We start from the raw sequence: 26,652 nt of genomic DNA on the forward strand, positions 1-26,652 counted from the left end.
TGTTTTCTTGGAATAAAGTCACACCATGATTTAGTGACTCTCCCCTCAACCTTCAAGAGTATATTGTCAAACTTGTATGAATTACTAAAGACTTCTATCCAGTCATGGCTGACAAGAATATTAAGCAGGGCTCTACAACGCGAATGAAGCAGTCGCATTTGAGTGATTTTTTAAAGTGATGACTAGAAATAATGAAACACTTATCTTTTGGCGACTGTATTTCTTTTAACTGACAATCTTCCAAGGCTCACTACTGAGTGAAAAATGTCTTTTCAATTTTTTTTTTTTTAATAAAACGAAAAAAAGTAAAATTTAAACAATAAGTGTTTAATAGAACAATATACTTTTTAACGAAACTGTTTAAAAAAAAAAAAAAAAAAAAAAAAATCTGAAGAAATTAGAATTCAAGTATCAACATAAAATTTGTTGTATACTTAGAATTACACTTATTAAAAAATACAAAAAAAATCTTTATGATGTACATACTCGTCACAGAACGAAGATATCACATTCTAAAAATCATGTGGGTTTGGCTAGTAACTTTTCTATTTGGCTAGTAGTAAGCCAAAATATTTAGTTGTCAAAGGTCAACTAAAGATAAATTTGCCCATAGAGACCTGTTAAGCTAACCCCATGAATTAAATTAAGGGTTCCGTTTGAAATTCCACAGCTTCAGAACGGAAGGTCAGGTGTCATTGACTGAAATGTAGCAAGAATAACATTTACGAGCGGCACAGATTTTCAACACACACACACACACACACACACACACACACACACACACACACACACACACACACACACACGTCCATCAGAATAACAAAGCCCATTTGATTATCCTTTGATGGATGACACGCACTGGGAGTTTGTTTAAAGTGAAGCTGGTTTGCATAGAGCCAGCCTTAGTCTCGTCCCAACCAGCCTGATCAAACAGCAGACAGGATTAAGACGGTTGGAGCTGCCAGAAGTGTTGACATCCTCCTGCATGCAGTGCCTGGTATTCTTGAATGGTCAGGCTCAATAATACTTCACTTCAATAATCTAATGAGAACCGGTGTGTGTCCACCAGATTATGCCGTGTACGTTACATTCATCAATAATGTTGGAAAGGTGATTCTGATTTGTCGGGTATCAATAACTTGTGTATTACAGATAATTGAAGTATATTGTCCCATTAATCCTTTTATTATTATTTAAATAATTTGACTTTGCAAGTTTTATTTTTAAAAAAATAAAAAAAAATAAATAAAAGGTTGAAAAGACATTTTCCACTCAGTAAGATTGCTTGTGGAAAAAAAAAAAAAATCGTGAAAAGATAGATAAGCCTTCTATCATTTCTAGTAACCACTTGAAAAGGTAGGGGGGGGGATCACTTGCAAATGAGATTGTTTCACTTGCAACGTAAAGCCCTGTGAGTATAAAAATTTACAGCAGATTCAAATGTTATAACATACAAAACATGAAAATCGATAAAAAATTAAAATATTTGCTAACATGAGCTCAGAAATAGAAAAAGATTGACCAGCTATCATATACACTGTGTTGGCCAATCACAATGTATGAAGCATAGCGTATGCGATGAGGCAAATAAAGCAATGTTCATTGATTATTTTTATACTATTATTATATATTTATACTGGTTATCTACATAAATAAAATTATAGTCAACTAATATACTTCCTAATTACCAGCATGGCGCTACCGGAAGTGGTGACAAGGCAAATCACTTTCTTGACTTTATTTCTCTCGTACCTATATCTTCCCTGCACATGTACTTTTGTTTTTCTACATTTTCCCGATCTTTTTTATTTTTATAAATTTCATAAACATTTCTTATAAAATAAATTTATCTTTTTAATTTTGTGATTAAAAGTGCAAATAAAGACTAATTGTGTTATGTATAATTTTGTTAATTTGGTTTTGTACACTTTTCAATAATGTCCTTTTTTTTTCTTTTTTTTAATTTTATTTCAATAAATCGCTTCACAATAGAAATACTGAAGAACAATAAAAGTAAAGGAACTGATTTGCCTTGTCACCACTCCTGGAAGAGCTACACCGAAAATTAGGAAGTACGTTAGCTGACGAATCAATAAAACAGTAGCTGCATGTGTGTGTGTGTGTGTGTGTGTGTGTAAATATTTAAACTAAACTACTGGTCACATAACACTGAAATTAATATGAAATAGTAATCATACAATAAGGATGGATTATAACGAGTAAAATCTTTATTTGGATGGATGAATGTGTACAGAGGTCAAGTTGAAATGCAAAAATGTTCATTTCAACTAGCCGACATGTTTGTATTAGTTTGTGTCTGCGTAAAATTAATCATAGCTAAAAAGTGGTTTATTTTTTAAACTTTCTTATCTGTGTCGGGTTAGCTCAAACGGTAGAGAAAACAACCAGAGTGCTAAACGAGGAAACATGATTGGAGTACTAAATATTCTGGTTTCAATTCTAGCTGATGGTACCCAAGTCTTTTTTTTTTTTTTTTTACTTTTGAAATCAGTACTATATATTAGATACAATATAATATTTAATAGAGAATTGACTAATAATAACTATGAAATCTGCATGAATTAAAATATCCATAAGCATGTTTTATGACCGACAAAGTCAGGTGACTCCTTGTTAAACAAGTTACATAAATATTCAGCAGCTTCCACGAACCCATTACTACTACTTTTTATGATTCCCTGAAGTACTTTTGTTTTGTTTTTTTTATTACTAGTTTCATAGTAATTTTATTACATTTGCAAGCCAGCTTTTGTAATGTTTTAATTCACTTCAGAGTTGTAGAGTCTGGGACCTAGATGCTAGGTTCGGACTAAAGGGTTCAACACCAGCCAACAAAGATCAATATATGTACAGTATATCTTTATGTAAAGTTACCAAACACGTTGTAGCCGTAGTCGCAAAGTAGACAAAGAAAGAACTTTGACTTGCTCCCTCCCACCGTTTAAACAACATTTCCTCATTCTCCCGACACATGTGACTTCTCATTACAGCTGTAATGTCACGAAATGCAATCTCAATTTTTTCTGTTGGCAAATAGTTTCTCGCTTTACAAGGTGAAAATTATTCAATTTTAAGTTTTCAGTATGGTTTATTTTCTCGTTCACTATAAGGTTTTTTGTGATCAACTTTGGATTTGATCCAGTAGCATGAAGGGGGAGCAAGTCATCCAATCATATTCAAACTATCTCCCTTTCTCACTCAGTACTAGGACTTATACTAGTCTTTAGCACATAAAAATCAAGTTGGCTCTGTGTATTACTAGGCGTGTCAGAAATTTCGTGAAAAATATTGAATAATTCCACCCTGTCTTTCCAAGCTTATAACTCCTCGAAAAATGTAATTCAAGCCCTAATTTGTTTTTCAAGAAAAGAAGCAAGGTTTCATTAAAAAAAAATTTTTTTTCAAAAAAGGTTTTAAACTTTGGACTTTACAGGTAAATTTCTAAACACTACTTTTTTTGTTTTAAATTTGAATATATTATTTATTGATCTTTTATCTTCAATTTGTGATATATAACACTTTGGTCAGTAAATTAATTATTTACTTTTTAATAGACATTTCAAAATGGGAGGCGTGAATTAATTCGACCCCCTGTCTTTCCAAGCTTATAACTACTCGAAAAATGAAATTCAAGCCCTAATTTTTTTTTTTTTTTTTTTTTTTTTTTTTTTTTTTTTTAATTAAAGGAGCAAGGTCCAAGATTTCATTCAAAAAAGGTTTTAAACTTCGGACTTTACAGGTAAATTTCTAAAGAACACTACTTTTTTTTTGTTTTAAATTTGAATATATTACTTATTGATCTTTTATCTTCAATTTGTGATATATAAAAATTTGGTGAGTAAATTAATTATTTACTTTTTAATAGACACTTGAAAAGGGGGGGGCGTGAATTAAAAAAAAAAAAAAAAAAAAAAAAAAAAAAAAAAAAAACGTCCGTCCAAAATATTATATTCGGTTTATTGGAAAGAGCATAAAATTTCACATTGATCCTGAAAATATTGTAAAAATAGAATTAGAAAAATTGATAGATTTTTAAAGTTTAAAAATTGAAAAATACTGAGCTCGTAAAATTCAATTAATTTAATTACCGTTTTAAAAAAAAAAAAAAAAAAAAAAAAAAATATATTTCTATTACTTTTAAAAAAGCTTTAATAGTTTATTTTGGAAGTATGATTCATAAAGAAAATAAACAACCCACTTTTAAAAGAGAAATTACGATTTTTTTTTTTTTTTTAATATTTTATTCGCAGTTTCGTGTTAGGGTGTCAAAAATTCCTACAAAAATTCTGATACACCTAGTGTATTACCAGTTCTTTGCACACTACTGGTTTTACCTGACAATTTATTTGCAAGCCATGTACCCCTCCTCCCACCTAAATACAATGGAAAATAGAAAACTGGTATATGGTTAAAACTAAAAAAATTTTTTAAATCACTGTTTGCAGAACTAAAATAAGTCATACCTCTAGGACAATCAAAGGCCGAGAACATATTTGCTTTCAAGCCAGGATTATTGTAAATTTGTTTGAAGAGTTAAATTAAAATCTGGCAAATTCAGTCAATATTCATTTAAACCACTTTGAGAAAGACATGATGAATTTGTGTTTAACTAATCAAGGGTAGACCTAGCTTTAAACTTGGATGCAGCAATCAAAGGACAATTTCCGTTTGACATCTTAGATGAAAAAAATAAATAAATAAATATAAAATTTCAAACAATTCATAACAGTAAATATCATTGAAGGTATATTGATTTTTTTTTTTTTTTTTTTTAGTAGCCTGTTATCCTCATCTTCATAATTGTTTAACCACGTTTCAGCCAACTATTCTTCTGGCCTTCTTCAGGTGGTTAACAGCAACGGAAAAGGAATGCAGAGTCTTGTAACTATATTCCCAGTAATTACTACCTCCCATAGTTGTTGCCTCACCATGTTTTGGCCAACTAATCATCTGGTTTGCTTTGGGTAGGATTGAAACCGCTATTTTCAAAGAATGCTCACCTGGCATCATAGAGACTCAACACCTCTGTCCACTGTACCATAGGCCCTGAAGGGGTCTGTGGCGCAGTGGATAAATATTATGATATCAGGTCTTCGAATTATAAATTCGACAACATTGTTTGTTTTCATCTCCCACTAATCTTAATGAAAATCTGCCAAGAATTTTTAAGTCAGAAATGAGTGGAAGTCAGGAATAGTTGGCTGAAACAACTATGATTAGGATAACAGTAAAAAAAAAAAAAAAAAAAAAAAAAAAAAAAAAAAAAAAATGAAGCCTCATCTATAGTATAAATCAACTATCTGTATGTTTGTATTTCTGCCTAAAACTTTTCGCAGAGGCAACGGATTTTCACGAGATCGGTATTGTTTTGAAGCTCAATCCTTCGGATGACAAACAGAAAAATTTGCTAAAAACAATTTCTTCACCCTCAACTGGGCACTTTTCTACAAGGAGGGGTTGCTTTTTACGCTGATATTTTCGAAAGTCATCCCCTCTTTTGATTGACTAGCCTTAATTTAAACCTTTGCCACTTCCAGTTTGGCGATGGACACAACAGCAAAGATATCACTATTTTTCATGTTCTTTTCCTCCTGCACCATACAGGTTTGAGCCTGCCTGCCTAATACATTTTTTTTTTTTTTTTTTTTTTTTTTGCGCTCAACACACCTCCAAACACCCTGGCAATGCCGGGTACGCAGGCTAGTCTCAAAGGATTCCAGAAATTAAAATATTAGGTTGATGCAAAAAAAAAAAAAAAAAAAAAAAAAAAAAAAAAAAAAAAAATTTATTTATATATATATATATATATATATATTAGTTGAACGTAAAAAGATTTTTGCACCAACCTAATATATTTTTAAAGGTGTGAAAAATTATAGTGTTGATTGTTTTTATCTACTGACAAATCATTGCTTATCAAGGCTTAAAGGTTACTCAAGAATAAGGGTTAATGAGTTTGTCAAGTAACGGTGAGACAATACTGAGAATTGGAATTAAATATTTAAGAGGATGCCTCAACAAGAATTTAACGTTGAAGTTGAAAACAGTTGGGGCATTCCTACAGTATTGTGTTCCACAGACTAGCAGTTCTAGGAAAAAAAAAAAATCTTTGCTCATTGAAAGTTTTGTAAAATTAATTAGTGGTTGTAGTAAAGCAAATTTTTGTTCTGAATGCTTTATAGGGGGGGGGCGCTCAGTCGAGCACCATGAAACTAGTGATATTGCAGAGAAAGATTAGCAGCCTCTGTTCTGTGAGGTAGAAGCTGTAGGGGAAGGGTACAACACCCACTAGAAGGAATTTAAAAAGGGGGTGGGGCAATTGTTTTTTGTTTTTTTTAATTAAACCGAGAAAAAAATTTTCATGTGTCTATAAACACAATTTGTAAGATTTTCATCATTTTTCGGTGGTACTATCATATTGACATCTTGAAGTGTAGTCATCACGATCTTAACCCATAAAAAAAAATAAAAATAAATTTTACCCTTTGCTCCCAAGTTGTCATTATGAAACAGATTCTATTGTGTGAGCGATTACAAGTCAACACCATGGAAATAACTGGAAAAATTGTTTTTAAATTAAAAATATTTAAGAGTGAGGGGAGGGGCATTAACATAAAATAACTTAGTTCTTGACTACATAGTACATGACGAAACGAGTAACTATTTTATTGTATTTCCAAAATAGTGGCCATTTTGGAAATACACCAGACAGCTACTTGTTCTGTCCTACACTATGGTCAAGAATCATGTGATAAATACAGATTCCTGGTTATTAAGTGGGTGATCATTTCATATTGTATTTATATAGTAATGTGAACTTCAATTCTATATTTATTAAAAAAATCTCCCAGAAATTTCTAGAATTCTGACGCGAAATGTAGAATTATTAGTTCCTTTAAAATAAACTTTTTTTTAATTGTTATTTCCTATTTGTTTAAACAATTTGACTCTGCAGGACATGAAACGACCCGTTTATATCAAGGCGCGGTCATTGATTGGCTCTTCATTTACCACTTTACAGCTGGGGAACCCCCATAAAAGTGTTTATTTCCGGCCAGATTCAATTTGGGTAAACAAGTGTACTTTGGTTCAAATGAAAGTGTACACAAAAAAATATTTGATTTCAAGCGAGTTTGCCTAATGGAGATTTAAGACCAACACGTTTAGAAATACCACAGAACACAAACGTGTGTGGAAAATTAGAATACATTTACAGTTCCTGTAAATGTATTTTCCAGATTTGATAAGACCAAAAAAATAAATCAAATAACACATGACATAAGATTCTTTAAAACTTCAGTGTAAAAAAAAAAAAAAAAAAAAATTCAGCTAAACAAATCACATCCAATCTCAAAAATAATACTTTTTAAGCGATTACGTTTGAAGAATTTGCAAAAAGAAAAAAAAATTTAAAATGACGGATCAGTTCAGTCTATAAATTTAACCATCAGTCAACAGTAAATTTACTAAAAATTACATGCCCTCTACTTTTTGTCTATCATATTACTGAACCCACTAAAAAAAAAAAAAAATAAAATAAAAAGAAAGAAAATAAAAATAAAATAAAAAAAAAACTTTGCTAGAAGTAAAGTATTAAAATAATAGTATCTTTTCTTGTTTTGAAAAATGCATAGATGTTAAATAATTTTTTTAAATTATATATATATATATATATATATATATATATATATTATATAAACGAAAAAAAAAATCCGTGTTGATACAATAAAAGTGAATTTCTCAAATTATCACTTAGCATTGTTTTTAATATTTTCACAAAAAAAACTTAAAATGAAAAAATTTAACTTTTCATATATAGCTCATTATTTCTGATGACAGTGGAGGGAAAAAATCTCACTAACTAACCGTTTCATTTTCCAGCGTAGCTCAGTTGAAAAGTCAGGTGTCCTCGGTCCCGATTTTTCACGATTCATGACGGATGATAGCCATTTGTAGGGCTGAGTCCCGAGAAACAGCTTTAATGTTCCAGAGCGTCTACCGAACATTCGTGCGTCCATTATGACGTTATTCAGAAATGTTTAAATCTCGACGAAGAAAAACAAAATAAACTTTGCCCTCATGTACAAGCAAATAAATAAGGACGTATTGAAATACTTTAAATAAACCATCCATGACCTGATACAAACGAGAAAATATTGAATTTCAAGTGAAATAAATAGTATCTACGTCATCGTCAGGTCTCAAATAGTAATATATCCTTTTTCGTAATTTTGGATAAGAAAGAAAAATTGATAAAAAAAAAAAAAAAAAAATGAAAGGAAGCGAAATCAAATTGCGCTTACTAACCGCCCCCCCCCAACCCCGAAAAAAAAAAAAAAAAAAAAAAAAAAAAGCCTTTCTTGGACATACAAAAAAAACACGCGCCACTTTTGCCTTATATATATATATATAAAGAATTTTTTTTACATAGGTATCACTTATCAAGACCAAGAGGCCACTCGAGGATAAGGCTTAAAAATTGTACAGTAGAAATTGGACAATATAGTAATCGTTATGGAAATTCGGTAAATTTGTTAACAAGTGAAATAGCTAATCAAGAACTTGTTTACGTTAGACTTGAAGGCAACCATATTGTAGTCAGCTGGAAAGCAGGAAAACAGAAGACAATTCCTCAGGCGTGCAGTTCCAAGAAAGAAGCTTTGTTCATGGAATCTACGTTTAGGTTATGGCACAGATAGAGTGGAGGGAATTATTAATAGTGTTTTCAGCTAAACGAGTGACACACACACACACACACACATACATACATACTAGCGGGGATGCCCGGCATTGCCCAGGTGTTTGGAACAAAAAAAAAAAAAAAAAAAAATGATAGTAGGCAGGTAGGTAGAGAAGAAAGTGAAAGAAAACCTAACATCTTACCGCTACGCCATGGCGCCACAGGAAGTGTAAAGCGTTCAAATTTAACGACGTCAATCAACAAGTTCATTTGCAGAAATGGATAGTAAAGTGAATGAACGTCTGGCAGAAATGAACGTCTGGCTGCAGGCCAGTTAAGCTTCCCACTTTCTGTTTTATTTATTTGTTTCCCCACGATGTTGAGAAAACCAGCTCCCTCCAAAAACGGGTAGCTCTGGCAGTGTTCAAATGAATAGCAATTGCCTGATATGAAGGGTTTCCCCCACATTGATCAAAGCTAATTGCCTTTCTGGATGTCCCGGCTGAGAAGGTCGGCCAATAACTTCACTTCAATTAGTTTCGCTTTATACGAAAAAAAAAAAAAAAAAATGCGAATAAAGGGAATTTTTTTTTAAAGTTGTAGAGACGACGTCCATTTTTAAATCCGAGATATTATAATCTAAGAAGCATAAGGAAATTTCTACATAAATGTAACCTCGTCGAGAACACCCACGAAAAAAGCCTTTCGTGGACATACAAAAACGTACGCGGCCGTTTTGCGTTTATATATATATATACTAGCAGGTGGGTACCCGGTGATGCCCGGGTGTTTTGAGGTAAATCAAAACTCCGGGGGGGGGGGGTTAAATAATAAAAAAATGTTTTGGTAGGTGAGTATGAGAATCGAACCCGTACTCTTGAGTTGGAAATTAAGGTGTGAAAAAAAAAAAAAAAAACCCGTGCTACGTTAACCATTGAGCCACTGCGACAGACAACGTTTAGCAGGTTTGAATTTATTTATTTGTTTAACTATAAAAAACAGGCGTGCGCAATAAAAGTTAACTCTGCTGCTCCCATTTGACCTAATTAAGAAGGTCAAATAGAAGTCACGCAGCGTTTGGGTTTGTTTATCCAAATTTGACTGTTTCTTCCCCTAACAGATGTTGGGGAGGGGAAAGCAGCTCCCAATTGTCCAGATTGAATCTGATATACAAGATTGATCAAAGCTGATTGCTTCTGGACGTTTGAGTTTAGTTTCACTTTATTTATACTAAAAATACGTTTGAGTTTAGTTTCACTTTATTTATACTAAAAAGCCCAATCAACACGCGAGAAGCCAAAATAGCAATAATTTTGTAAAAATCGACGTAAATAAATCTATACACTACGCGCTTTCCTAATTCCTAGATAGGACCTATATAAACAGTTTTAAGCGATAGTAACGAACGCGAGACCGTGTGCGAGAAAAGCCTTTTGAAGACATACACGAAATGGTCACACACATTTTGCCTTTTATATATATATATATATATATATATATATATATAGATATATAGATACTAGCGGGGGTACCCGGCGTTTCCCGGGTGTTTGGAGGTATGTGTGGTGTTAAATAAAAAAAGAAACCTGGGGGGGGGGGTAAAGTTGGTAGGATCGAACCCGAAGCCCTGAGGCGAACTTTGAAAATAAAATCGGCCAGCCAGAATGAGTTACTGAAAGATGTCTGAATTTATTTAAGAACCAAATTGATAGGTGCGTGCACGGAAGTCGTCAAGCGTTACGACGACGACGTCAATAACCAGGTTTGTTTGTTATAAGCGAAGTAAAAAAAAGAAAACAACGTTAAAACTTAACGGGGGGGGGGGGGAGAATCAAAAACGGAAAAAAAAAAAACTAACGTAAGGCAAACGAACGATGAAAATAGACACGAACACGTGAAAAATGGCTTAAATAAGCCGGTTTCGATATTAAAATTTTTTTTAAAAATCGGTGGGTACCCGGATGTTTTTGGGTGTGTGGTCGGAGGTGGATAAGCGAAGTAAAAAAAAAAAAAAAAAAACGATCGCTACGTGAAAAATGGCTTAAATAATACTGGTTCAATATTTAAATTTAAAAAATAAAAAAAAAACATCTCACACCACGATTGAAACCCAAAACGTTTAGATAACGAACCAACGCGCTAATCAACTGAGCTAACGCGATGTATATGAAATTTATTCAGTTTTTCAACTATTTAAAGTAAATCAGGTCATGACGTCATCTGACGCATGCGTAGAACCGGTCGTCGTCACGAGAGGGCCGTTTTTGTTGAGATGAGCTCAGACATATGCTCTAGGGAGTATATAAAAAGTTCTAAGAAACAGTGACCACCCCGAGCGCTCCCTTCCCAAACGCCTTTGGCGGACATACGAAAAAATAGACAAACACACTTTTATATTATAGATATATATACACACACAATTATATAAATGCAACTTTATGTGTGTGCGAGTTCGTTACTTACAGACTCCGGAACGGCTGACCAGATTTTCATTTAAAAATTATAGACTTTTAGTGTATAAATCTGGAGTGATCTTAGTTAAGTTTTGTCTGAATACCCCTGATAATTACCAATAATCAAAACCGTTATTTTAATTATTCTATCATCGGTGAAGCCATTTTTTCCATGTTGCCACTTAGCAACCATGATAGAACAGGACGTGAAAATTCTACTGTAGGGAAGTTGATAGCTTTTTTTTTCTTTTTTTTTTCATGACATGGTCTGTAGGTTCAAATCCCCACACATAAATTTCTTAATTTTTATTTTTTTCCTTAACTGGAAAGAAGTTTATAGAAAATAATTTCAGAAAAGAAACAATAGGTTCTCTAGAGTGCAATGTAGAATAAAATTTTGGATTAATGGAGGCATGTGAAGCTTCCTCCCAGGCGATTTCAGATTTTGATGATAATATAGGACTGAAATATTCATTGATCATCATGCAATCCCGGGCAACGTCAGGTCTCCCTGCTAGTGTTTGTGTGTGTATGCATATATATATCCAGTCACAAAGTTTACTCAAGGAAAAAGGGAGGCAAGAACACAAATCCATTGTCCTAATGAGACATTCACTATCTTTTTTCCTTCACGGATTTATAGATTTTTTTAATTTTTCAGTGTACCTGAACGAGCATCAACCCCCCCCCCTCCCCTTTAAGTTTTTTCTATTTGATTTTTTTTTTTTTTTTTGCAAATTTTCAGTGGATTATTAGGTACAGGCAAAAATTGCAGAATAAAGATGGTGGGGCAGTTTTTAAAGCAGGTTATAATTTTTTTTGTAGGTTTCCGACTACTTTTTGATTGTATTTGAAAGATATAAGACTAATGTTAATTTATTAAAAAAAAAAAAAAAAATTATACACGTGAAAAAAAAAAGTTCTAAAAAAAATGTTTTCACGGCGAGCTAACTAATTCAGCTAAAATTTTAAAGTTAAATTAATTGTAAAAGTCCTTTGAAAGATAAATATTAGTTTTCTGAGTCTATTTCAATGATAATTAGTAAAGTCCTAAGAGAGTTAAAAACACCTTGTTTGTACAAAAATAGCTTAATTATCTCCCAAAAGTGCGAGATTCTCGCTTCATTCAACCTAAAGAAAACAAGTGCTCGTCACATGGAATATACGCAAGTCTAAAATTTCAGACAGTCGAAAGGCTGTCTGAAAATGACGTAAGGTAATTAAAAAGGGAGGTAGATGGTGCTGGTTTTCTTGGACACCCAGATGTGCATCCATACATTCCTATCGTGAACGTTTGTCTAATTTTTACCATTTTTTTTTTTTAATTTAATTATTTTTCTATGTTCATGCTTTTAAATTAAAAAAAAAAAAAAAAAAAAAAAAAAAGGTTTTATTTTACAAGATTATAGAAAAATTACGTTACGCCGAAAGTTTCACAATTATGCAAGCAAGGAAAATATTAGAATCGTACATATAAAAATTTGAAACCTGTAATAAAAAAAAAAAAAGTTTTTTTTTTGGCGGACGTTTAGGAAACTGACCCCTATCCTCTAAATTCCATAATTTACATTTTTTTTTTTTTTCGCTTAAAAAAAAAAAAAAAAAATTTTTTTAACTTATCGGGGATCAGTTTTCAATCATAACGATAAAAGTTATAAACATGGAACAAAAATAAAAAAAAAAGTGTAAATTGTGGTATTTAGAAGGGAGAGAGTCAATTTCCTAAATGTCAACCGATTTTGTTTTTATTGAAAATGAGTTAGTTTTTTTTTTACTTGTTTATGGAAAGTGAGAATGGTTTTTTTTTTTTTAATTTGTTTTATGAAAAGGTAAGATGTTTTGTTTTTTTTAAACATTTCTTTTCGATGAAAAGGTGGGGTTTTTGAGTTTGTTTTGTTTTAATTGCTATAAATTTCGCTAACATGCTGTAGAAATATTTTGTAATTTTAAAGAAAAAAAGGGCCATAAAAACAAAGGGCAATAATTAACTTCCATGTTTAGAAAAAAAATGGCTGATCAATTAACTATGTTATAATTAAAAAGTTAGCACCCATTTCAAATGTCGAAATAATGACTTTAAATTTTTTTTTTTTTTAGATAATCTTGTTTTTTAGTGTCCAATCAATAATCTACTGAAAAATTAAAAAAAAAAGGAGAAAAGAGACAAAGAAAAAAAAGAAAAAAAAGAAAAAAAAAGAAAAGAAAAAAAAGAAAAAAAAGAAAAGAAAAAAAAGAAAAAAAAGGAAAAAAAAGAAAGAAAAGAAAAAAAAGAAAAAAAAGAAAAGAAAAAAAAGAAAAAAAAGAAAAGAAAAAAAAGAAAAAAAAGGAAAAAAAAGAAAGAAAAGAAAAAAAAGAAAAAAAAGAAAAGAAAAAAAAGAAAAAAAAGAAAAAGAAAAAGAAAAAGAAGAAAAAGAAGAAAAAGAAGAAAAAGAAAAAGAAGAAAAAGAAGAAAAAGAAGAAAAAGAAGAAAAAGAAGAAAAAGAAGAAAAAGAAGAAAAAGAAGAAAAAGAAGAAAAAGAAGAAAAAGAAGAAAAAAAGAAAAAGAAAAGAAAAAAAAAGAAAAAAAAAGAAAAGAAAAAGAAAAAAAAAGAAAAGAAAAAGAAAAGAAAAAGAAAAGAAAAAGAAAAGAAAAAGAAGAAAAAGAAAAGAAAAAGAAAAGAAAAAGAAAAGAAAAAGAAAAGAAAAAGAAGAAAAAGAAGAAAAAGAAAAGAAAAAGAAGAAAAAGAAAAGAAAAAGAAGAAAAAGAAAAGAAAAAGAAGAAAAAGAAAAGAAAAAGAAAAAAGGAAAAAAAAGGAAGAAAAAGCAAAATCAACGGTTACTTTTTTCTTTGTTAACAAAAATGACTTGCGTTTTTTTTTTTTTACTCGTGATAGTAAAATCCCTAATCCTATTGAAATAAAACAGCATTAGAAAAACTTACATTCAAAAGCAAATAGCAAGTAAGACACCCCCCCCGCTGTCCGAAATGAATTTGGAAAAATACTGTTTTTTTTTTGTTTTGTTTTTTTTTTTTAATCACAGTGAACATTTTTACGCCATCATCATAAATGATAATATATGAAAAATTAAATTACACGTAATTCTAGATTTTACATGAAATATACACGCGAACACTGGCGAGAGGACGTCGTCAGCAGAGATGTATCATTATTTGATTTCATGCGTCAGATTTGAACTTAGTTTAACCTTTTCTTTGTGATAAACATTGAATTTAAAATACAATACAGAAGAGTACAGGTCAAGTCACAACAAGAAGCACTCTTCGTTAAACTATCAAATGATTAATCAACGAAAACTTAATTCACATTTTATTTAAATATTCATTCTTAAATAAATAAAATCGTTATTGTAGCGAAATTCGACAACTGAATTTCAAATAAAACCAATGGTATCTACTGAATTGTCATGTCGCAGTAATTAACATATCCATTAAGTTTTGCAAAGAAAGAAACCGGAGTTGGAAATGTAACAAAAAGGAGGTAAATATTTTCTGAAAACTGAAAATCTTTGGCCGATTTTGCAAAACTTATTTTTTGCTAATTGTCTTCAACAACCGTTTTCATTAATATTTAATTTTCTACCTCATTGTTTTTCGTAATTTTTGGATATTTTCATTACTGCGACCTGGCAATTAACTTGATCCTAATGGTTTCAATTGAAATTTGTGAATTCAGTTTTCGAATTTCGCTACAATAAAGAAAAAGCAATTTTACTTGGGCTTTTGGCCAAGTGTAGTGTCTGTTCTTCAGATTGCGGCACTTCCATTTCTCGTTCTCTTTCAGACGAGGAGAAATCCTTCTCGACTGAGACAATTTTTATTTTTGTACCTTTTCTCCACGTTAAAAAACGACCCTGGTGTCTGTCCCGTGGGAAGGCATTGTAAATAGGTACAATAACGAAAAAAAAAAAAACTCAAATGTAGACAAACAAAAGATGCTTTTGATAGATATTTTTTAAAATGTTATTTAACAGAAATGTCTAGTTACAGAATTGGTTGAAAGGGTTCGGATTTACTTAGAGTTTTACTTTCCCTCTTGTCATTGAAAAACAAGACGGTAAATTTTTACGACGTACCCCAACGTATTATAAACACCTCCCCAGGTTAAGAACGACTTTCGGAATAAACACAACCTCGAAAGCCATTCTTGACATGGGGAGGTTTGGGGTGTTTATACTACGCTGGAGCAGGTCGTAAGAAAAAAAAATATATAAATAAAAAAAATATTAACAAGACTTCGGACTAGAGTTCTCAACATCTTGAGCGTTATGTTAACAACGTTTTGATTGATGTAACCTCCAACCTTCTTTAGGTGTTTTGTCAAACTCGGGAATCTGCACGGAATTTTGAACATAACTCCATTTGATCCACGGGAATAGCATGTTCTCGTTCCATGATTGGATAGAAGGCTTAAGTAATTTATAGGGACTGCCAAAATTCACCACAGAATTGCCCCATCTGCATAAGTAACACGATGTAACTTTATAAGTTATTATCAGTATAACTTTTGTACTATTAAAAAGAAGGGCAAAATAAACTATTAATAATTAAAAAAAAAAAAAAAAAAAAAAAAAAAAACTTTTGCATCGTACGAAAATAATGAAATTGCGAGACGAAAATCGTGTTTAAATAAATAATTAACGCTTTAAAATAACATTCCCATGTAGCAGACATTCCGAACGTGAAAACATAGCCGTGTTTAATAAACCTAGCAAAAATCAACTAATGGTCAAATTTTCGATACTTATCCAGTTTAGAATGAAATTACATATAAAATGCTGTTTCCGTAAAATATATAAGGGAAAATATTTTTTAGTGCGTGTCCACACCCCCATATTTATTTTTTCGAAATTCGAACAAAATCTATTTAAATCTATCGAAATTTCTATTTATTATGAAACGAGTTCAAATAAGTAAAAATATTTATTTTTTAAAAGTTTAAATACACGTATTGAACAAAAACTTACCTTGAAGTTGCAATTTAAAAAAAATATCAATTTATTTTTTTTAAATAGCATTTTTTCTAATATATACTATAATCAGTTGAATTGCGAAGAAAAGGTACAGATTTTTAATTGTGTGAAAAAACATTTTTTTTAATTTTATATTTAAAAAAAAAATTTTCACACAATTAAAAATTTTTATAATATAAACATCGCTCTTGCCAGCCATTTTATGGCCAGATTAAAACGGATTCAAAATTAATATTGCGTTAAAATCCAGTTTTTGTATTTGCACTGTGATATTCTTGTATATCTTGTTTTATGAAATAAAATACGGAAGCTGGGACTGAACCAAAATTAACTGGTTGGTTGGAAAACATTCACTTCCGCAGTTGCATTCGCCGTTCTAAAACTTCACCGCTTAACCAAATTATCTATTAAAAGTAAGTTAAATTATTTTTATAAATTTTGTGTGTTTTACGTTTAATTTTAAAGTTTAAACTTTTCCAATTTTAGATACTTTAAAAACGCAACTTTTTTCGTTAACGTTTGTTTTTAATTTTAGTAATGAAGTGGTCGGAGGCACCAAACTGGTAAAAGGGAAAATTATTCCCAAGTAGCATTCAGGAGGAGGAGGAGGGGAATGCTCTTTCGTATAAATAATTTAAAATCATTCCAAAGTATCGGAGACTTAAATAACATGTGTAGTAGTGGAACTAACAAAGTATTTTATTGTCGCTTCTGCTCTTTCGTAGATGTCAAAAAAGTCATGTAACATTTTATTTTTGTGTTATGTTTTCTACCCCCACAGGAGAAAAAAAAAAAAAAAGATTTTACTTGATTATTTCTAACGATAATGAATCTTTACATTTCGATAATTTAATCTTTAAGTAAACTATTTAAATGTAAAATAAATTCCTATTAAATTAAATTACAGTAGTAGTTTAAAAAAAAAAAAAAAAAAAAAAAAAAAAATCGTTCACCGTGGCTCGCATCAAGCACATCAATTGATAACGTCACCATATTTGGAAAAGTTCACATAAAAATGGTAATGCATATTAATTGAAATTGTATTTTGAGTGTCGCACCCACTGAGGACCGAACCTTGTAACTTACAACTGAATTTTACAGAAGGACTTTATCCACGGGTCCTCCCAGACAATTATAGTATGAATCTTAGGAGCCTTAAACCGAAACGCTGTACGAATAACACTCAAGATGAGAACAGTAGTCGGAAGAACGAACAATCAACCCTCATCTTAAAAATTCAAAACCATAAAATTAAAGGGATGTAGTTTGCTTGAAGCATTGTGTGCAATGTGTAAGAAGTTGTGCTAGGATAATGCAAATTAGTAGAAAAACCGTTGCAGACGAGACAATGCAAACAGAATGATGAATGACAATATTGAAAGAATTCAATATTGTTATTATACTAAATTGCATTGTCAAACAACTTATCACAAAAAAAAAAAAAAAAAAAAATATGATTCTATTTTTATTTTCGTGTGATTACATGTCAACATCCGAGAAATATTTGGAGTATCTTTATGATTAAAGAAAAAAAAATAAATAAAAAACTGTTAGAGTAGGTGGTGGTGGGTGGCAAATCATTTTACTATATAAATATAACGTAAAATGATTCAGTCCTAAAACACAACCATTTTTTTTTTTATTTTATTTCCAAAATTGCAATTTTGAAGAAATAATAAAAAATATGGTTACTCGTTGTATCTTGCATGCTGAACGAGACAAATTAATATGGAAATTGCTTCAGACAAGTTATGAAACCACTTGATATAAGAGCTAAAAAAATTTTTTTTTTAATTACTCTCAAGTCTAAAATTAGCTGACAAATTTTAAATGGATAGATTTTGAACCAGAAAACAGCAATCCTTCCTCCTTTATCAGAAACATCGCACATTGAATGTGAGGACTAAACAAAATAAGGGAAGCAAGGCTTATAATGTAAAATATTATAGAGAATTTTAATTTTAAGCTTAGTTTGCCTGTCACAGTATCCAGTGTGTAAGATACAAATTCCAAAGATTTAGTTGTATATTGGACCACCATCAGTATTGGTGATCCCCTTTCTAATTATTAATATTATCCAGTATTCATGATGACAATATTTCTAAGTATATATATATATATATATATGTTCATTTTTTTTAACAGGATTTTTAAATTTAAATATAATGGTATCGTCAGGTCTTTAAATTATTAATTGGACAAAATTGTTATGTTTTAATCTCCCACTTTAATCTGCTAAGAAAGGACTTTCTATTCAGTAGTTTATTGCTTTCAAATTCTAAAATCAAAGTAATTAATGTTTTGCAACTACAGTGTATCCTGGATATAAGAAACTTCATCTGGTCCACACCACACTGCCCTTATATCCGGGGTTCTTATATCAGAGTTACACAGGCTAAAATTTGAGACCAAAGAAAACATCCGTTTATCTTATATTCGGGTCTCTTATATCCGAGTTATACTGTATTGCGAAATGTATCCCTCTGCCTGCTTTACAAGTAATTTAAATGGTAGGTGTTCAGAAATACAAGCCCTTGTACCCCCCCCACTCTCGGACATAAATACCTCCAACAAAAAATGTCAAGAATAGGGTCCTAAATTGCTTTAAGAAAGATAAGTATATTATTTTAAAACTAGCAGGACACGTGGAAATTTCATGCAATAAGAAATATTTAAACTAGCCCGAGTGCTCAACATTGCCAGGATGTTTGGAGGTGCGTGTTGAGGAAAAAAAAAAAAAAGTGGTAGTAGGCACCACGAAGGAGGAAAAGAATGTGAAAAAAAAGTGACGTCTTTGCTGTTGCGGCCATAGCCAAACCGGAAGTTACAGATGTCAATCGAAAAGGGATGACTTTCAAAAATATCGGAAAAAAAAAAAAAAAAAAAAAAAAGATCCCTCCTTGTAGAAAAGTACCTAGTTGAGGGTGGAGAAATTGTTTTTAGCCATTTTTTTTTATATTTGTCGTCCAAAGGGGTCAAGCTTCAAAACAATACCAATCTCGTGAAAATCCGTCGCCCCTGTTAAAAGTTTTAGGCAGACATACAAACATTTAAACAGACAGGTGAGATTTATATTATAGATAACAATGCTTTGATAAAGCTGATATTTTTTTGGATAGTGCTATCAAAATCTGTTTTTAGGAAAAAATCCAAAACAAAGCAAATTTCTATGAAAATAGTGTCCATAATATTTGAAATATAGAACTGACCCAAAGGAGATAAATTAATAAGTACTAATAAATATTCAGAAAGTAATATTGTGCTACATAGTTCAATACAAATAATAAAATAACATTGTAAGAGACAATCTTTAATTTAAGTTTAGCACTTTTTGACTGAATTTTTTATCCTGTTTCTTTTGGATATTCCCTTTTTTATGTAACATTTCGGCAAAGAACTTCTGCTATCTAAATTAGCAAAAGTTCCTTTCTCACACCATTACAATAATGATCGGTTATCTTTCAGATGCAAGGTTCATTGTTTACTTGCGGTTTTAACGATGTAAGATTCTGTTGTACGGAAGACCAAATCGGCCAAAATGTCTATGATGTTTTTATTGGCGCTTTTCTTCGTATTTTTAATAACATTTTTTTTGCCCCATTTACAAGTTCTTTTTAAAAATAATTTAATACTGTAATAGTAAAATAAAGATACATTTATTAATTATACGGAAAAAGTATCTCGTAATGTTTTCACACGAGATTTTTTTTCCTGTTTTCTCTTTTTTTTTTTAATATTAAAATTGATTTACTATTTAAAGTGATTTTAAAGCCTTTAACATGACGGAGTTTATAATGAAAACCAAATTACCGTTAAAATTAAAATAATCTTTATTAAAAATTTGTAACAAAATTATAAAACTATTATATTAAAATTGAAAACTTTTAATTAAACAACGTGAACATTTTATGAGTGTTTTCATGAAATGTATTTTTAATAATAAAAAAAGTGAACTTTTTTTACTTAAACTTCATAAAAAAAACTTATCCAATATAGAATGTTACTAAAATAATTTTACTATTACAGTATTAAAAAAATATTTGTAAAAAAAAACTTGTAAATGGTGCAAAAAAATGTTATTAAAAAATACGAAGAAAAGCGCCAATAAAAACATCGTAGACGTATATTATCATTTAAACAGTATATCAATTTATTATCATTTAAACAGTATATCAATTTAAATACTTAAATTCAGTAAATAAATTTAAATATTTAAATTATGGCCGATTTGGTCTTCCGTACAACGGAATCTTACATCGTTACAACCGCAAGTAAACAAGGAACCTTGCATCTGAAAGATAACCTAATGATCATGTATTTGAAAAGGATGCTACATCAAAGGGAGATAATTCGTATTCTTGTTAAAGAGGCCAATCTGGCAACCCTAAAGCCAAATTTCGTGAATTGGGCTTTTTTTTTTAAGCAGTTGGGCCTTCAAAAATTATATTTCCTTTTTCAAAATGTAACATACGAACTAAGGAACAAGTAGTATATATGGATTATTTAAAAAAATAAAAAAAAATAAAAAATATATTCACTAAAGTGAATTTTCTCGTTGACTCTACATTTTCAGTTGTACCTTTTCTGTTCTGTCAAAGGAGGAAGCAATTTCTATTATTCAAATTTTTTGTTACTTCGATCACAATACTTTAAACGAAAAAAAAAAAAAAAAAAAAAAACTCATGTGAATATGTATTTTAAAACGTGGATTGATCAACGTTTGTAGGTTTTATTGATTTGTTGAATAAGACTCTTTTCCACTGTCAAGCGATGCGTGCGGTCTAATTAAGAAAAAACATTAATCATTAAGTCTGGATTTATTAATTTCCTCAAATGAATATAATTTCCGTTCATTAAGACAATTTTCCAAAACATTAATTTCTTGAAAAAGAAATTCTAAAAATATAAATTTACGTTTTTTTGTTGTTGTTTAACGCGTTTTGAATGTAAAGTTCTTCAAAAATAAAGTTTATAAACTAATTGTTTTCATGTGCGCAAATATTGAATGTTCGTGCGCGAAAACAAGCATGGCGACCAGTAAAAAGAATACAGATCCTATTACCTCTAAAGATCCAATTTTAAAAAGTCTTTAGTTGGTACTCTAGCGCACATTCCTTGCCTTTAGATTGTAAATATCGGGTAACAACTTGAATGCGTATTTTAGGGGAAAAAAAAAAAAAAAAAAAAAAAGAAATCGCCCGGGTAAAAACCTTTGTAAATGTCGGGTGATGAAACTTAAAGATAACCATAAATATGTATATAAAATAATCGGAGAGCGCTGGAAAAAATATATGGTTAAATGGGGTCTAAAAATGTCGAGTAGTTCTAAAATGGGTGATCGATTTATTAGAACGTTGCATTAGAAACTGCGCACTCCATACAAATATTTAGGTAAATGTGTAGTTGGTGGCGTAAATTATTTGACAGAAAAAAAAAAAAATAAAAACTATTTTATATAAAACAGACACAAAAGCTGAAATAAAACTAGAAAAAAATTTTTTTTTCCATTTTTATTAGAATAAACGTATGACATTCTAGGTCGCCATATTGCTTTTAAATTTTGGTCTTACAAAGATTTAACAGATTGGTCTAAAAAGGCCAAATTTTTACGTTTTTTAATTAACTATGTTTTTGGCCGCCATCTTTTTTGTAATGAAAACTTTAAAAAGCCAAATTTTGAAAGCAATACGGCGGCCTCGAATGTCGTACATTTAGTCAGTCTTAAAAAAAAAAAAAGTAAAAATCTAAAAAAGTAATAAAAAAAAAAATGAAAAAAGTAAAAATGATTTTTGGGGGGGGGCCAGCCTTTCAGTATAATGTTTTATATAAAAAAGTTTTAAAATTTCAGTTTCAAATAATTACGCCGCTAAACTACACATTTACCAATATTTCAATAGTGACAATAAAAAAAGTTTTTGATGGTTGAGGTAACAAGATGGGGTCCGAAAATCTAGCCTCATTCTGTGCGCCGTCCGTACTATCACCGATATACAGGCAGGATCTGGCCCCTAAAGTGTTGAATTGTTAACTTCGAACAGAAAAACGGAAAAGTGTAATATGCAACAAATAAATGCTACCAAAGGCAAGATAAAAGCTATTCAAATTTTCAAGCATTCATTACTATAGACATTTTAGAATTAGATACTTTTAACAGTTTTACGGGGTTGATTAATCTCTTGAAACTATTGTATATAAAAAAAAAAAAAAAAAAGTACTTATGCACTTTTGTTACCGTGCTGAAATAATCTTATTCTTAATATGGGGAGGGGAAAGTGTTTTGTAACTATTCTGTGCTCCCACCTGAAATTTAATCTTGAAAAAAAAAAAAAAAAATTTAAAATAGTGCGAGGTAAAACTTGCGGAAAATGCTCCGTTTTACTGTTGTAAAAATTGGAACGAAAATTTAAATTTCGTTCCGTTTCAAATTTGATACATTTTTACATTACATTCATCGTTCACATTCGACATGTCAACTTTCATAGGTTTTCGGGTATGCTGACAAGTTTGGGGGGGGGGGTCTATTCTGAAAGTCGTTCTTAACATGGGGAGGTTGGTGTGTTAATACATTGTAAAACCCATGAAAGTCGACATTTTCAATGTGAATGGCGAGTTGTAACAAAAAAAAAAAAATAAATATATATATAAATATATATATATATATATATATATATATATATTTATATATATATTTATATATATACCAAAGTTAACTTTTCGTTTAAAAATTAAATTTCGTTTTTGTTAATTTTGGGTTTGTACTGCACACAGATTCGAAAAAGTTGTCAAAAAACAAATATATAACAAATAAATGTTATCAAAGGCAAGATAAGTTACTTTTCTACCAAACTGGATATAATTTTCGTGTTTTTATTCAATTTAACATGTTTATTCATCTCGAAAAGCATACAGTGTTTACCGATGTATTGGAAAATTCAAAATGGCGGCCGACTCTCTTTAACACGGTAAGTTCGGGAAAAGGTGTTATAAATAATTAACTAGACAAAATACTATTAAAAAACCACCGAATATATGTCAAGTTATGTCACGGTAACATATTTGAGCGAATTTCTAACAGTATTTTGTCTAGTTTATTATTTATTACACCTTTTTCCGAACTTACCGTATTAAAGAGTCGGCCGCCATTTTTAATTTTCTAATATATCGGTAAACACTATGCTTCTTTTCGAGCTGAATAAACATGTTAAATTGAATAAAAACACGAAAATTATATCCAGTTTGGTAGAAAAGTAACTTATCTTGCCTTTGATAAAATTTATGTTTTGACAACTTTTTCGAATCTATGTGTATATATACAAACCCATAATTTTATTTTTATATAAAAAATAATTTTTTAATCTTGTTTTTTTTTTTTGTTATAAATAAAAAGTACGGTTGTTGAAGGTTATTCTTTCGCTTTATTTATTTTTTTTTTGAGGCATGGTTAGCACAACTAAAAGAAAAAATTAAAACAGAACGAAAATTAATTTCCGTTCCATTTTTTCCAACAACCGTAAAGCAGCATTCAACAAGTTTTACCAAATCTAATTCTAAAATGTAGTCTATAGTAATAAGTGCTCGAAAATTATTTGAACTGCTTCTTTCTTTTAACTTATCTTTGGTAGCATTTATTTGGATATTAAACCTTTTCTGTTGTTCGAAGTTAACTCACTTATTTGAAGGGGCTAGGTTCTGCCTGGATACCGGTGCGGACTGCGGACCCCATCTTATTACCTTAACTGATTTTGATAAGACAAATTTAAAAACTACAAAAATGGGGGGGGGGGGATACCGTTTCCACACGTGCGCCAAAGGCAAATGACCCACCGTCTTGAGAACAATCATCCGCTTTTTTATTATTATTTTTTTTTTTTCAAAAATAAATTTTCATTAAAATGAAAATCGATTAACTAGAATGTTCTAATTAAAAACTGAGCATCCCTTTCAAAAAGAGCCCAATCGATAATAACCTGCTGAAAAAAAAATTGCAAAAACTGGGGAAAAAAAAGGGGGGTAGATTACAATCCACAGAGGTACGATAAAGAAGTTAAAAAAAAAAATAAATAAATTTAAAAAAAAAATGTTACCTTACGCAGAACAGAGAACACAGACCACTCTAATTTGGTTTTGGAGATGTATTCGAGGACGCTGACAACGAACCTAATAATCAAACGCGTCGCAAATTTACCTTTTATATGGTATGAACCCCTTTAACCTGGTACTATTTTACGCCTTTTCACCGCCTTCAGTAGTGTTTTCTTAGATGATGCGTTCGCATGCGCATGCGTAGTGAAGTGACTAATCACATCGGAAGAATCTTTTTAGCGGACTTTTTTTTTTTTTTTTTTTTTTTTTTTTTTTTTTTAACCTCGCACTATTTAAAAAAATTTTTTTTTTTTTTCTTCAAGATTAAATTCTAGGTGGGAGCACAGAATAGTTACAAAACATTTTCCCTTCCCCATATTAAGAATAACGTTATTTCAGCACGGTAACAAAAGTGCATAAGTACTTTTTTTTTCCTCTTCTTTTCTTTACAACAGTTTCAAGAGATTAATCAACCCCGTAAAAGAGTGGGTCTTTTTTTTTGTGTGCGTGTTACGTAGTTTTTAATTGATCTAAAAAAGTTTGCACGGGTTTAAAAAAAAAAAAAAAAAAAAAAAAAAAAAAATTCTTTTTTTTTTGGGGGGGGTGTATACAATTCTAGAACTTGTGTAGTTGGCGGACGTATACGGGTGAGACCACCACCACCGAGACAGCAGGCCAGTGAACATGACAGCGTAACGTCACTTCCTGATCAACTTGTAGGTACAGATACTTTCCGGCATTCAAGCACGCGGTCACACTAACAGGCATAAAAAAAAATGGCTGTGTTAACGATTGTCTATGTATGTTCCAAAGAGAAAGAACAATTCTCCATTTGGATAATAATTATTATAACTGCACATTAGGATAATTTTAATCTAACAAAATATAGTAAGTGAACTCGTTTTTGAACTTTAATTTTTATCGGAGAAAGTCGAATGTTTCATTTTATTTTATTTATTGTTTTTTTTTTTGTTTTTTTTTTTACTGCAAGACAAACAATTTTTGTATATTTTCCAGCACGTTCTTTTAATAATAAATAAAACTTTTCACTGAGCATTTCCAAATATTTTAAAGTTAGCATTTTTCACGGCATTTTATTTTATTTTTTTACGATCGGTGAATTTTCAATATTTTAGCACCGGGCGTAATCTATTTCTATGAAATATATTTAAAACTTCAAGTTTTTGTCTTTTATAGCATTTTAACTGTAAATAATTTACATGACTGGTTTCTTTTACTATATACATAGATTCGAAAAAGTTGTCAAACAAATGTATAACAAATAAATGTTATCAAAGGCAAGATAAGTTATTTTCTACTAAACTGGATAAATTTTTAGCGTTTTTATTTAATGTAAAGTGTTTATCGGCTCGAAAACCATACAGAGTTTACCGATGTATTTGAAAAATGCAAATGGCGGCATGCTTGTTTGGGAAAACGAGTTTAAATAAAAAAAAAACTACATAAAATACTGTTAGAAACTCACTCAATATATGTTACCGTGACATAGGCGGACATATATTCGGTGGGTTTCTAAAAGTATTTTGTATAATTTGTTTGAACTCATTTTCCCAAACTTACTTTTTAAAAATGTTTTATTGCTCTTTTACAAATGGCCCTTATATAGTACTGACAAATCTTACCTACATTGCCTGCAGACATTTTTCAGTTAACAGGTTCTTACTCTCGGTGGCCGTGGTGAGACCCCTCTAGCGAAATACGCATCGGCTCCGATGTTGTACGCAGTTAGACTTAGGGAGCGACTAGGTTTTTTTTTTTTGTTTTTTTATTTTGGCTTGTTCAGATTTTTTATGGCGAAGGGATTTTTTTTCCCCGTGATTATAGTTATAGGTATTTATTAACAGGAAAATTGGTGCAAGTCCAGATTAGCAGTAGCACTGGTGGCGATAAACAAAAATAAACGAAAGGCTTATCGAAACACAGTGAAATGTTATTTCGTGCTATTGCACTTATTGATCCGCGCTATTTTTAAATAGTATGTAAGTTTAAAGTTTTACGATAGCTGTTTTACCCTCCCATCCCTATGTTAAGAATGGCTTTCTAAATGTCAGTAAAGAAAAAAAATACTCTACGAGAATGGTTTTTGTTATAATTATTTTTATTTAAAAATAAAAATTTCAAGTTGGCTTGAACTAATCCGGAAAAGCGTAAAGTTCCAGCAAAAAGAAAAAAAAAAAAAAAAACTAGGCCACGCACGCAAAAATTCTTTACTTGTAAAAATAATTCCTTCCTCAATCGAACTGCGTACAACATCGGAGTCGATGCGTATTTCGCTAGCGGGGTCTCATTCGTGTACGTCAGTCGAAATACCGTTTAACATTCCACTTAGTAAATTTTGGCGCCTTACTTACAGAAAAAGTGTTAATTATACCGCAGAAGCAAAGCACCTGTTAAACTACACAAGTTCTATAATTGAATCCAATC

The 26,652-nt window shown here is 30.6% G+C and overlaps 2 protein-coding genes across 3 annotated transcripts in view; one reads left to right on the plus strand and one right to left on the minus strand.

Annotated features, from left to right (window-relative positions):
- The window catches only part of LOC145283725 (uncharacterized), a 52,147-nt gene that overhangs the window by 18,723 nt on the left and 6,772 nt on the right, over positions 1–26,652 (minus strand). The window contains exon 1 of one of the 2 annotated variants that reach the window (XM_080132776.1): positions 7,888–8,071. The exons of the other annotated variant lie outside the window; for it this stretch is intronic. Within the exon in view, the coding sequence (XP_079988902.1) occupies positions 7,888–8,039 (152 nt within the window). The 5' untranslated portion in view covers positions 8,040–8,071. Of the gene's footprint in view, positions 1–7,887; positions 8,072–26,652 lie in introns of those variants that run through there. 2 annotated transcript variants of the gene reach the window in all.
- Positions 25,057–26,652, plus strand: part of LOC145283723 (ribonuclease H2 subunit A-like) — a 180,187-nt gene continuing 178,591 nt past the window's right edge. The window contains exon 1 of the mRNA XM_080132773.1: positions 25,057–25,095. The gene's annotated coding sequence lies outside the window, so the exon portion shown is untranslated. The remainder of the gene's footprint in view (positions 25,096–26,652) is intronic.

Source organism: Euprymna scolopes, chromosome 8 (assembly GCF_053919585.1).
Source record: "Euprymna scolopes isolate OS-2025 chromosome 8, ASM5391958v1, whole genome shotgun sequence".
Taxonomy (NCBI): Eukaryota; Metazoa; Mollusca; class Cephalopoda; order Sepiida; family Sepiolidae; genus Euprymna; species Euprymna scolopes.